Source organism: Balaenoptera physalus (assembly GCF_965194825.1).
Source record: "Balaenoptera physalus genome assembly, chromosome: 10".
NCBI lineage: Eukaryota > Metazoa > Chordata > Mammalia > Artiodactyla > Balaenopteridae > Balaenoptera > Balaenoptera physalus.
The window spans coordinates 78,874,083-78,887,583 of record NC_138889.1 but is presented as its reverse complement, the minus strand read 5'-3'; the positions used below and the strand labels follow the sequence as shown (position 1 = coordinate 78,887,583).

Genomic DNA, 13,501 nt, shown 5'->3' with positions numbered 1-13,501 from the left:
GAAATTAAAACATTCCATTTCCAGTTGGAATGACCAATATTCCTTCTGCTAGGCACTGAATTTATAAAACCAAACTATAAGTTTATAAAACCATTTTACAAAAATCTTACAAAACCAAAGTCCTCTGGCTCTCAATTAAGTGATTTCCCCAATATTGCATGAGGCCTCTCTTTGCTGTGTCCACACTGTCAACCACTCATTTTTAAACGACAGCTGGAGAAGTAGGGAGGTTAACAGGGTTAAGTGGTCCAAGTAGCCTTTCAAACCTGCCCAATACCACCGAACACTTATCGAAATTTACACAGAAACACCTTATAGACATAGTATCGCACACGCACACACATAAAAGCACACACAGGCACACATCCCTTACTCCAAGGGATGTGCCCAAAGGTCTTCTCTACCTACAATTCTGTTTCTTGATGAGGATGGAAAGAAGCTTGACTCATCTTCAATGAGGAAGAGCTCCTGCCGATGTCTGGTGAATTGGGCAGTGAAATATTCAGCATGAGGATGCTTCACATTCCTTGGGAGCTTCAGAGGCCCAAGCATACAGCTAAAAGGGATTTTGTCAGCTCGAGGAATATCACTCTCCTTAATAGGCATTTTGATTCCCAACACTTCAGCGTAAGTAACTAATACCTCCCAAGGGGCATGGATCTTGACAAAATAAGTTTTCCCATCTTCGGAGTTCTGTATAAAATGGAGGCAAAATAACAGAAAGATTACTGAGTTGATTAAAGAAAGAAAATTTTACAAAATCTCAAATTAAAGACATCAAGTATTTTCAATTTATTGAAAAATTTCAGCAAAACTTTGCAAATGCTCAAAACAGTTATACATATTATACTTACATATATAAGTATATGTGTATACTATATGTGTGTATATACATATAGTATACACATATATGTGTATACTGTATATATGTGTATACTATATGTGTGTGTGTGTGAGAGAGAGAGAGAGAGAGAGACATAGAGACAGACAGAGACAAAGAATATTTTAAAAAATATATTTCAGGGTCAATGTACACTAGTCTGAAGTCCATAGAAACACATGTGGTTCTGGGAAATCTCTCAAGTTTTTAGCAACTAGCTATAAGCTTAGAACTGTGTTTAGGGTATATGAGAAATACATACAAAGTATAAGATATACTCCCTCTTCTCACCCAGTTTTGATGTATCACCTACACCTAAAGGAGGAACTTTAGGTAATAAGGGTTCATTACACAGGAGAATAATTAAGTTACAGATAGAATATGTGGTATAATTCACATTTACTAGTTCGGTAAAAAACAGGGATAAATAAGAAGTAGAGACTATTAATTTAGAAGTAGAGAGTATTAGAGTTTCATGGACAGGGTGGGATCTGAAATAGGTCTTTAAAAGTAATTTTGAAGGAAATTCTAGAAAACCAGTAAATGGTAGGAGGTTAAAAAAAAAAACAAAAACTTAGCATATTCATGAGCACAAAAAGTGTCTTGGCTTAACTAGAAGGTTGTGTTGCAAGATAGCCAGGTTAACTAGTTAGGGTGCTAGATTATAGGCTGCCTTCAAAATGACACAGATATGAAACAAAAACCATGTCTTTACTTTCTCTGGATCCTGACTAGAACTATTTATGCCTATTTTTAAAGTGTTCCACTCATCCCTTATCATCTCAAATTCAGAGCACCGACCTACTTATTTACCTGGAAGACCACAGGCCCTACCATCCCCAGTTACATGTCAGTAGCCAAAAAAGCTATTGTTTTACTCCCAAACACAAAGTCTAGCCAGTCAAAGGTCAGAGGAGAAGAAAACAAAACTTAAAAAACCAAGACTCTGATATAGATTAACAATTACATTTACCATTTTATCTTCAATTTCCAACTCAAGACCTGTTTTTCTGAGATTTTGTTCAAACTCTTTTCTTCTTTCCTATGGAAAAACAAATTAGTAGAATTATGTAAAACCCTTTTATTTGCCCAACGATAAACAGACTTGTTACACAATGACTGTGCCTCCAGATGGTCCCTTGGTTGTATGTAAAAGTACTCTATGTATTACCCCCATCTGAGTGCCATGGCCCGCTTTTCACCTATATTATGAATCACAGTATAACTATAAAAATCCAATATATCTAGGAATAATCTCCAGGAAATATGCAGGACCTCTATCTGAAAAAAATGCAGAAAACTTTACTAATTAACATAAAAAATTTGATAAACAGAGAGACATATTATACTCCTAGTCAGGAAGATTCAGTACTACAAAGATATCAGTATTCTTCAAATAAAGGACATATTTAATGCAATTTTAAGCCGAAATATCATCATGACTTTTTAATCACGAAGAATAATTTCACTTAGAAAAAGTAAAATTAAATTTAATTCAATTAAATGCAAATAATCATTACTGTGGGCTTTAAAACAATTATTAATTGTCGAAAAATCTTTTGGCTTTATGATTTAAGTGTGAAAAAATTGTAACAGTGATTTAAGTATAATTCAAGTATGATTTAACTCTTATGTAAGTGTGAAAAACTGTAAATGTGACTTAAATATAAAAAATTATGATTTAAGTGTGAAAAATAGTAACTGAAATTTTAAAAGGTTTCACTAGGATATTACAGGACACATCTTCAAATGGATATGTCCACCTTGAGAGATCTTCAAACTTTACAAGGAATAAAATATAATTTTAATGGGTTCTTTTTCTCCATTTCCAAAGTTTACTACATGTGAGAATATGTCTATGAATAATTCTCACTCTCTGATACACTTTCACAATTGCCCTTCTCCTAGGTTACCAAAGAAAAGGCAGGCTGTGAACATCCAGGAAAGCAAAAACAAAACGAAACAACAAGGGGCAGAGAGGGACATTCAAAATATTGTTATCAGTATTAAAAAAAGTAAATCTTCTCACTGTAGTAACAACTGCTTTTGCAACTCATGTGGACACTAATTCTCTGAGTTCAGTAAAACTGAAGGCCGAGCTAAGAGGATTATTAGGCGACAGACCATTAAACATTACTTTTATGATAAATCACTTTGTAATTTGGGGCTATAATTCAGGAGCTCAAAAAAGATTCAAACTGCTAAAACAGTACCTTTTCTATTCCAATCTACTTATTTATCCGAACAAGTTTAATTTATACAAACATATATAAAAATAGAATATACTTGAAGCTGAACCATCTCATTATAGGAATAATTCTCATTCATCTATGAATAAGGAAAATATTATTTTTTGGGGTTTTTTTTAACACCTTTATTGGACTATAATTGCTTTACAATGGTGTGTTACTTTCTGCTTTATAACAAAGTGAATCAGCTATACATATACATCTATCCCCATATCTCCTCCCTCTTGCATCTCCCTCCCACCCTCCCTATCCCACCCCTCTAGGTGGTCACAAAGCACTGAGCTGATCTCCCTGTGCTATGTGTCTGCTTCCCACTAGATGGCGGAGGAGTAAGATGTGGAAAATATTGTTTAAAGCCCCTGTGTTCATTTCATTAATTGATGCATTTAGGATGATTTTACTTTTGATGTTTGATAACTACCTGTCAAATATTGTAGTATATTCATGATGTTTTATCAATTATACACTTGTACAATTGTAAAAAACAAAACAAAACCCTCAAAACAAAAGAAAAAGTTTAAGGCTTAGACTGTTCTGGTGAAAGGAAATAAAAACATTTCAAGGTATATACACATTTGTTGTAGCAAACTTAAGACTGAACAAACAATAAAAGACTCCCAAAGATAAAACACTTAAATAAGGAAAAAATTATGTGGAGAGAGTGGAAGGAAAATTTTAGGTGGAGAAAAATAAATGATGTAAAATTCGAAGTGTTAAAAAAGAGTTTCTTCATATAATTCATTTTTTAAAATAAATTATGGTGAGTGTCAAATTTCCGTGGTATTTACCTTCTAGGGATATAGGCTAAAATCTGGACCATTTACAAAATATTATAAATTATATCCTTTGCAACTACTGAAATGTATGATAAATAATTGTAGTTGGGGAAGACTTGTAGATGAATCAGGCTTTCAGGGAAAGTCCAGGAGTTCATTTTAGACCTGCTGAGTCTGAGATTCTGTAAGACTTCCAAGTAGAGATGCAGAATAGTCACATGGGAAAGAAGTACAAACTGGAAAGGTAAACGCTGGAATTAGCACAAACATTGTTTTAAATTTTAAAACTGTGAGACAGGATGCATCACCAAAGAAATTAATGTAGGCTGAGGAAAGAAGAGGATTAAGGACTGAACCTGAGGCACTACAATAACAAGAAATCAGGGAGAAGAAAAGATTGAGAAGGTGTGGCTAGTGAAATAAGAAGAAAACTAAGAGAATGTGGAGACCTGGAAGCTTAGTGAAGAACATAAACTGTAGAGAAGGGAATGGTAAGCAGTGGCAAATGCTGCTAACAGGTCAAGCAAGATGAGGGTTGAAACTTGATCATTGGATTCATTTATCTGAAGATGAGCAGAGTGGGTGACGTTAAGGCCTGATAGGAATGGGTTTAAGAGAAAACTGGGCAAAAAGGAAATTGAGAAATCGACATTAGCTGGCAGGGAAATTGAGATTAAAAGGAGGTTTTCGTGCTTGCTTTTTAATTCATTTTTAATACGGAAGAATTAACAGCACATTTATTTGTTGAAAGAAATGATCCGGTAAAGAACAACACAAAATGCAATTTTAAGAGAGAGGAAAGAATCGTAAAAGCAATATCCCTAGGTAGGTATGCAGAAAAGAGTTAATATAACAGGCTTGAAACTGCTATCCTTAGAAAGGCCCGCCTGCAAGGTTGGTTCTGGTGTCTGGGAACTTGGTTTTTGTGAGGGTTTCCACCATTCCCAGAACTACTAAGAGTGGCTCACTTTACCTCAACTGTTTGTACAAACTATGTAGTTCATACTGAACATCTGCTTTCTTCCGGGACTACGAAATGTTGGTATGAGATAGGCAGAAGGTTACAGGACCAGCCCCCAGTAAGATCCTACAGTACTGAGTCTTTAATGAGCTTCCTTAGTAGACAGTACTTCCAATGTGATGTCATACATTGTTACTGGAGGAATTAACTGCACCCTGTGTGACTCCACTGGGAGAGAACTCTTATAAGCTTGCTCCTGGTTTTCTCTGGACTTTGCCCCATGCATCTTTTCCTTTCGCTGATTTTGCTTTTATTATTTCATTGCAATAAAACATAGCCATTGAGTATGGCTACATGCTGTGTCCTGTGAGTCCTTTTAGTGAGTCAGCAAACCTGGGGGTAGTCTTGTTGACTCCTAAATGGTAGGCAAGAAAAAAGGGATCCAGAACACAAGCAAATGTGTTAGCTTTAGATAGAAGGATAAATAGTTCATCTATGGTAAAAGGAAGAAAGGTAGATTATACAGGTGGAAGATGCTGGTAGATGGACAAATGTGGTAATGAAAATTAAGAATTTCTCTTCTACTTGCTTCAGTTTTCTCAGTGACTTAGAAAAGTGGTCAGCTAAGCTTGAAAATGGGGAGGATACATAGAAGGTGTGAGAGAGAAAAAGTTATAAAACAGTCACCCAGGAGAGTGGGAAACTGAATAAATTAAGGAAGTAAAGTATGACTGCCAGATAGCATTAAGGACCGAGTTGAGGTCTATCAGCACAAATATGAGATAAAACCAGTAAGTGAATTGTATGTCTGTCTTTCTGCATGGTTCTAGCATTAGCAGGTGGAGAGTTGGGTTTAACTAAAATTGTTTTTCAAAGTTAAGTACAATTGAGAGATGGGCAAGGGATTTGATGGCACATGCAATAGAGTATAATTTGATATGAGATTTAAACTGAATAAGCATAAAGAAGAGCATAAAGATAAGGAGAAGCAGTAAAAAGGTAGTTAAGATAATTGTATCTTATCTGGTCCTGGTGCAGTTGAAGGAAGAAGAGTATTTGTCAGACATATTCGAGGGATTGGTCAGACAGTTGGATACTTTGAATGAGATTATAAAGAGTTGTAGTTGTTAGTAATGACAAGCTCTAGGGGAGTGAATGGCTGAGTTAGAGACTAAGATACTTGCAAAAGGGAGTTCAAGGAACAGAGAGGCTAGGATGCCAAAATAATCATCTAGATAACCATTGAGATAATCAATACTTAAAAAGGGAGTATTTGTGGAGAGAGTGATAGTGATCCAGGAGCTAAAATTGTTGAGAAATAGAACAGAAGACCAGGGACAGATTAATGACAGCAACAATGCAGGGCAGCGATAACTCCGATGAGATTTAAAACTCAGGAGCTTCAAGGCTGAGCGAGGGAGGATAGGCTGTAATCAACAAAAAGATAAAAGGAGAGCAGGCATTCATCCATCTCCAGAAAAAGTGTAAGGGAAAAACCACCACCGCTTGAGAGGTCTGCTGTGGAAGGCACCAGACCCACCCGAGGAGCTAGGCTTGAAGGGGACATTCAGAGAAGAGCTGAATATGGTGATGATAGTGAATGAATTTTAGAGGCCTGGTGGAAGAGTTTCCAGGCAAAGGGTGGAAGAAATGGACAGAAATGGCTATGTACAGGGCCTTATGGGGATAATAGCTACAGTTTTTTACTTTATGTGACATTTATTTCCTATGTAAGTATGTTAGCAAATGTGTGTTTATATGCTTACCCATATGAATTAATATATTAATTCATTATTTCAAATATCTAATATTTATTAAGCATCCATTATGCTCTAACTGCTGTTCTAAGCATTTGAGTATACAGTAATGAACAAGACAAAGTCCTTGGTTTTGTGAACTTAATTTATGGTGTTGGAGACAGTAAACAAGTAAAAAAAATGAATAAATAATGTAAGTTCAGAAAGTGATAAGGTCAGAAAGAACATAATATCAAGGCTATTCAGATAAAATGGATTAATGAAAGTTGAAATGAAAATTAAACACAAAAGATAAATATTATATTCAGACATGCACCTCAAATTCTGGAGGTCACATTTAATATCAAAGGTGAGCTATATAAAAGATATATCAGTCACTTGGGAGAATAAAAAGAAGTCACTGTCCTAAATGCCCAAAAAATAAAATTGACTTTACACATCCATTCTTAGGCTGCGTATTTTGTAGTCTTTTCACTCAGTTTCAGCTTTCAGTAACACTCTGGGGCTGCTAACTTTTACAACATAATTCAGAGGAAACATCCCTGTCAAAGTATAGAACGTGCTTCTTTTTATTATTCCCATCTCTCTTACATAAGTACTTACTGCCTTCAGTTCAGCTTCTTTCTTTATGTCATCAACATAGGAAAGCACAAAATCAATTTGCCTAATCCCATCTCGGAAGAAGATAGAATCTTTGCTTTGTTCATCTTTTTTAAACTGCAGGAGACATGAATGACACAACTTTAAATTATAGTTTTATTTTCAGACGGCAAAAACATGAAAGCGATTAGCTAAAATTTGGTCACTGAATTTGATTAAAATTAGCTAAAATTTGGTCACTGGTCATCTAATTTTTTTCAGTCCTGAAATGACAGATGAAGACAACCAGAGTTTTCATCAACAGAAGATCATGCTTATTTTAGAAAGTGAAATGCCATAAAGAAGTTACATATTAAACAACAAAGACTCAAGATGAAGCTAAGCATATTCACTGCATGCACACACAATAAAAATGCTACAATTATACCAAAACACAAAATGAATACATGTATACATTGATCCAAAATGCATATTCAGAGAGGCTTGTTATCTTCATTAAACAACGTACCAATTAGTCCAACAAATAATTCATGGTCACACACTACTTTGGAGGTATAATTAATTATAGACCAATTAATGAATCTCACTACAAGAACATAAACTTATGATTAATGCTTATATGCATGTTTTCATAAAATTGCTACTTTCTAATTCAACTTTTGAAGGGTTAAAATGAAATCAAGATGCAGGTAAAAATTAGAAAGCAAGTTAGCTTGCCAGCTGACTTCACTACAAGTAAACTCTCATGCAAATCTCCTTTCAACATCAACTTCCTAAGTGAGCTAAAAGCAATCCGCTGTTTAAATCTGTGTTATCAATTCTCTCAGTATAATCGTCAAACTTACAAATTCAGCTTTCACATGTGTAGTTCATTAATTCCTCCCCTTTCAAAACTGCAAAAACACTAGAGAGCTTCAGAAAGAAGAGATTTCATGTTTGACTGATTTGGTCTTCTTTATAGTTTATATATATTATGTAACAGTTAATATTTGGAATAGGCCACATATAATACCTAGAGTGATGTAAATAGATGATGCAGTGCATGTCAGTGATCTCTCTAACCCTGTGATGCAAATTTATAACATAGGCAACTTTCCAACTGCTTTAGCTAACCTGTGAATGGGGAACTGGGTTTTTAATTTTCATAACTGGTATTTATATTAGTTTATGAGTTTCTTTTATGGTACTCTATGCTGTTTTTCATTCAAGTCATGCCAGGCAGATCACCCATAAAAAGGACTGGTTGTAGATCAGTCAAGTAAGAATAAGACAAAAATCTCATGTTTGACCTGTGGTCTATGAACAGAATAACTGTATTTTATCTATATGAATGCATAACTGATGTGTCTCAGAAAGAACTAGCTCCCAGTGCACAGGAGGAAATGAGTGGAAAAAAGAATGAAGAAACAAAAAAATATTCAGGGAGTCTAGAGATTACATATCAAAATACAGTAATTCAAATGATATGCTTGAGTTCTCTACACCCCAGTCAAAGGATACATAATCATCTCTCTTTTGCTAAAATAAAGTAAAACAAAACAAACAAAAAAAATTCCTGAAAAAATTCAAACTGTTATCATGCTATATCTTGATTATAAATCACTAAAAAAAGGTGAACAAAACAAAAAAATTATTTGAGCTCTTGTAAATCATCACAGTATTAGCATATATTATGAAATTCACCAAAATTTGTGGAGCCAACTGGGGAAGGAAAAAAACTACTAATTAGATTAAATACAATCAAAGCAAAAAATTAGAGGGAAAAAACAATAATCTTTTTGCTCTAAATCTGGGACAGTCATATTCTGTCTGGTAGAGGGTTTTTTTAAACAGCATATATTTATAAGCGGTCATATTGTTTGAACAAGCTAAATTTAGGTCCACAGAGAGAAGTTCTGGTGATAGAAGATGTGCACATAGAAATCAACAAAAATCACACTCAAGAGTTTTTGTCTATTAGGGAATAAACAAAGTAACTAGAATATTGAATCTAATTATTTCCTGAATGTTCAGTCAAAATGGGTGTATATAATTCCCTTCTCCTGAAAGGTAGGCAAGGTAGCCTTTGGCTACCTAGAAAAACCCAAATTTCTATCATTATGTCACGCCCTAACTATAAACTGTAAAAAAAATTTTAAATACAGAGAAATCACTGGTAGCCTTGTAAATCACCATGAGGTACATGTCTTAGGACTGTTAACAAAAACTGGTTGAAGCCAACTGGGGCAGAAAAACCTGATAATTTTGTTCCATATAATTGAACACTATTAAAACACATCATTCTTTTGCTCAAGACATGACATTAAGATCATTTTTTGCAGTGTGTGTAAGGTTTGTATTTATATTTGTATTTGTGTTTGATTTGTTCTTGGAAATGCCTGTTTATAGTGAGGCAAATATCTGGGTGGCTATTGAATGAGGTCGTTTTTCTGAGGTTTATAAACTTGGATTCTCGATGGGGATTCGTAAACTTCTGAAACTGTATGTAAACTGCATGTGTGTATATGTGTATGTGCGTGTGAGTGTATTTATGTGTGTATGTAATTACATTTTTTTAGGAAAAGTTTCCAAAGCTTGAATCAGACCCAAAAAAGATTAAGAATCACCATTCTAAAACCCCAGTTGCCTGGGGAATAGGAATCAGTGACAAAGTCCCCCAAATCAGTAGTATTCATTGCAACAAATATGACTCGGGCTAGCACTGCAGCACTAGCAATGCATCCAAAGCATAAGCAGCAGCATTCAGCACTGGTTACCATAAGACGCCGCCTCAGGAACAAATTGTATCGCTTTGCAGACTGTAAAGCAATCAATAGAGAGTTAGCAAATCCTGCCCAGGATTAAAGAAAAGATCCCCTGCAAAAACAGACACGCAAACAAACAAGACCCTCAATATGATCACTCATGTGAATATGCATGTGTATGTGTAATAATTAAATTGGAGGGTGGGAGAAGACAGAAGAAAAGAACAAAAAAAATAGGAAGAAAACAATAAAAAATAAAGGAAAGAAAAAAAAAAAGGAGACTTCAAATTAAATTTCCCTAAATCCCTTTACAATAACTTTAAATAATACACATTTGTGGACCTGGATTAAGAAGAAAAAAAAAAAGAATAATGAAGGAAAACATGAGAATGGAAATGTAAAGTAAAATAGGTATAATAGGTATTCTGTTAAGTACGCCTATACACATCAGACAAAGAAAGCAAAATTACTACAGTTATTCTGGGACCATGTATGGTATGCAAAGTTTACCCAATAGTGTAAAATACTTCATTACTGAAAAAACACTGAAATTACCATTATCATGTACATGTGTGTGTAATTACTTTTTTTTTAGGAAGAGGTTCCAAAGCTTTAATCAGATCCAAAAAAGATTAAGAATCTTTCCTTACCATTAAAATATTTCACTACCAAAATACTGAAGAAAAAAAGGAAAAGTCATTTGATTATTTAAATGCTGAGTTGTCTTCAGTCTTCAGTTACCATGACCATTATTTTTCAAATACCAAAGCAATTAATTAAAAACATCTGGGATAATCAATAATACTTGAAAGAAAACCTATGGCACAAAAAAGGCAAGTATTGTATTTTATAGTATAATGAAATGATAAATTATCTAATGAAATTATCAATAAAGAGCTTCAGTTCTTGTCATGCAAAATTTTGTTTAAACTGTTGTTTTCCTGGAATAGGCTAAAGAGACCCAAGCAACTGGTGACTAAGGTGGGAAAGTCCCTGCTCTGTAAACTGATGAACTTACTATGTATAGATGAGTTAATATTGCTGTTATTTAAAAACAACAGATACAAGATGGATGTTGGTCATTGTATAAAGCATATTTTAAACTGTTATATTCTGTTGGGCTGAAACATTTCACTTTAGCACTTTGATTTTCTTGGGATCCTTCATGAGATTCACAAGTTACTGTTTTTCTCAGATGTTTTACCTAAAATCATCACAGCATTGTTAAGGGAAGTGAAAGAGTCACACACTAAGAGGCCACATAGGACCATATTATGACTTTCATGGGCCCCTACCTCTATTAAAAATTTTTTAATTAAAAAAAAATGATTATTTTTTTTGTTTTTTTAAATTCTGATTTTACAAGAAATTAAAATTAAAGCATTTCCATGGGCTACAAAAAGTATCCTGTGCCTACTGTGCCTAAAGAATAAGTTGGCCCTGGAGTCATGGGTTAACTAGTGCCACCACATTAAGAGTACTGAGAATGCAGGGTATAAAAAGTTACCTAAATGACTGGTAAAAAGCCCTTTGTGATCAACACATCTAATGGCAAGTTACTTTGAAGCTCTTTCAATACCAGATACCCTCATGGTACAAAAACCAATGGGCTCAATATCAACAATTGGTCCTGAAAAAGTACTGACTTAATAGTTAATATTTTTTAAACTTGATTTTAAATATATTAAATGAAGATCACCAAAGGACTTGATTACAAAATGATAAAATTAACATTCTATAGACTAAAATTTTAGAATTAATAACTTTATTATATATTTCCAACATGTGCTGAATATGTGCATGTTTTATTACAAATGGGTAACACTAAAACTTATTAGTGTTTTATTAAAAGGTATTTTTATTAAAAGGTATTTTAAAAATCATTCCTATTTCCTTGTTACTTCAATAACTAATTGGTGTATTTACTTCTGGTTTTGTCTAAGCACTGAATTTTTTAATATAATAAGTGGTTATATTTAATGTACACATTTTTCTTGACTTTTTAATATTACCATAATATTAAAATAAATTCTCATATATTATAAACTTGCCATAAACATAATTTGTCTATATCTTTTCAATTCATTAAATTTAATCTAATTTTAATCTTTTTGTAAAAAGATTCTTTAGAGTCTCTTCTCTAGGAATAGAGTTGAAAACCTGTATTATTGGTGCTACATAGAAGTTGTCAATAGCATCTTTCTCTCATTATGATAATGTGAACACCTTTACTCCTAAATTTTGAATTATTATTCTGCCATGTGTTTTAAATCTGCATATTTTTTAAACCCAAGATAAAAATTATATATATGTATGGCAATGTCCAATTGGAAATTTAAAAAACCCAATACTTACATGAGTATCAAAAATATGAAGTATTTATGGACAGATTTAACATATATGTGCAATACTTGTATATTGATAATGAAAATACTGCTGAGATATACTAAAGAAGATCAAAATAGAGATATATTTTATGCTCATGTATTGAAAGATCAATATTGTTAAGATGTAAATTCTCCTCAAATTGATCTATAGATTCTACGCAATACTAATCAAAATACCAATAAGATTTTTTTTTTTAGAAATTGGCAAGCTGATTCTAAAATTTATTTGGAAATGTGAAGAATCTAGAGTAGCCAAGCAATTGTGATAAAGAAGAATGAATTAGAAATAATTACTCTACCTGATTTTAATATTTCCTATAAAGTGAGAATAATCAAGACAGTGTAATATTGGCATAAGAATAGACATATGATGGGACAGAATAGAGAGTTTAGAAATAAACTCACACATAAATGGTCAGTTTCCACAAAGGTTCTAAAGTAATTTATGAGGAAAAGACAGTCATTTCAACAGGTAGTGCTAAATATGCATATTTAAAAAGTAAATAAATTTAATTCTCACCACAAGTCATCTACAAAAGTTAACTCAAAATGAATCCTAGACCAAAAGTAAAAGTTAAAACTATAAAACTGAAGAAAATCTGAGAAAATCTCCCCTACTTTGGTGCAGACAAATATTTCTTAGATAGAGCACAAGAAACATGGATCATAAAAGAAAAAGGATGAGAAAGTGAACTTTGAAACTTTGAAAATTTGTATTTTTAAAAATAGTGTTAAGTAAAAGAAAAGGAAAGTCACAGATTGGGAGAAAATGTTTGCAATAAATACAACTGGCAAAGGTTTTGCATTCAGAATACATAAAAGTTTCTTACAAGTCAATAAAAAGATAATCCAATTTCTAAAAATACAGAAAAGATTTGAACATATAGTTAACAGAAGAAGATGTATGAATGGCCAATAAGCCCATGAAAAGATGTGTAACATTATCATTCATCAGGAAATGAGCACTGAAACCATGAGATAACCTCCATTCAATCACTAAAATTAAAAAGTTGACAATATCAAGTGCTGGTGAGGATGTAGAGTAACTAGAATTCTCATGCATTACTGGTAGGAATGAAAAATATACAACCATGTTTTAAAATAGTTTAGCAGTTTCATATAAAGTTACACATACATTTTTCATATG

At 33.2% G+C, this 13,501-nt stretch overlaps 1 protein-coding gene across 11 annotated transcripts in view; it reads right to left on the bottom strand.

Annotated features, from left to right (window-relative positions):
- Positions 1 to 13,501, bottom strand: part of ANO5 (anoctamin 5) — a 99,157-nt gene that overhangs the window by 57,768 nt on the left and 27,888 nt on the right. For 6 of the 11 annotated variants that reach the window (XM_082476575.1, XM_082476578.1, XM_082476579.1 and 3 more), the window contains exons 4-7: positions 9,980 to 10,021; positions 7,227 to 7,340; positions 1,854 to 1,922; positions 409 to 693 (exon numbers count right to left, since the gene is read on the bottom strand). In XM_082476575.1, the coding sequence (XP_082332701.1) occupies positions 409 to 693; positions 1,854 to 1,922; positions 7,227 to 7,340; positions 9,980 to 10,021 (510 nt within the window). The remainder of the gene's footprint in view (positions 1 to 408; positions 694 to 1,853; positions 1,923 to 7,226; positions 7,341 to 9,979; positions 10,022 to 13,501) is intronic. The other 5 variants (XM_082476582.1, XM_082476583.1, XM_082476576.1 and 2 more) reach the window with 1 other exon arrangement.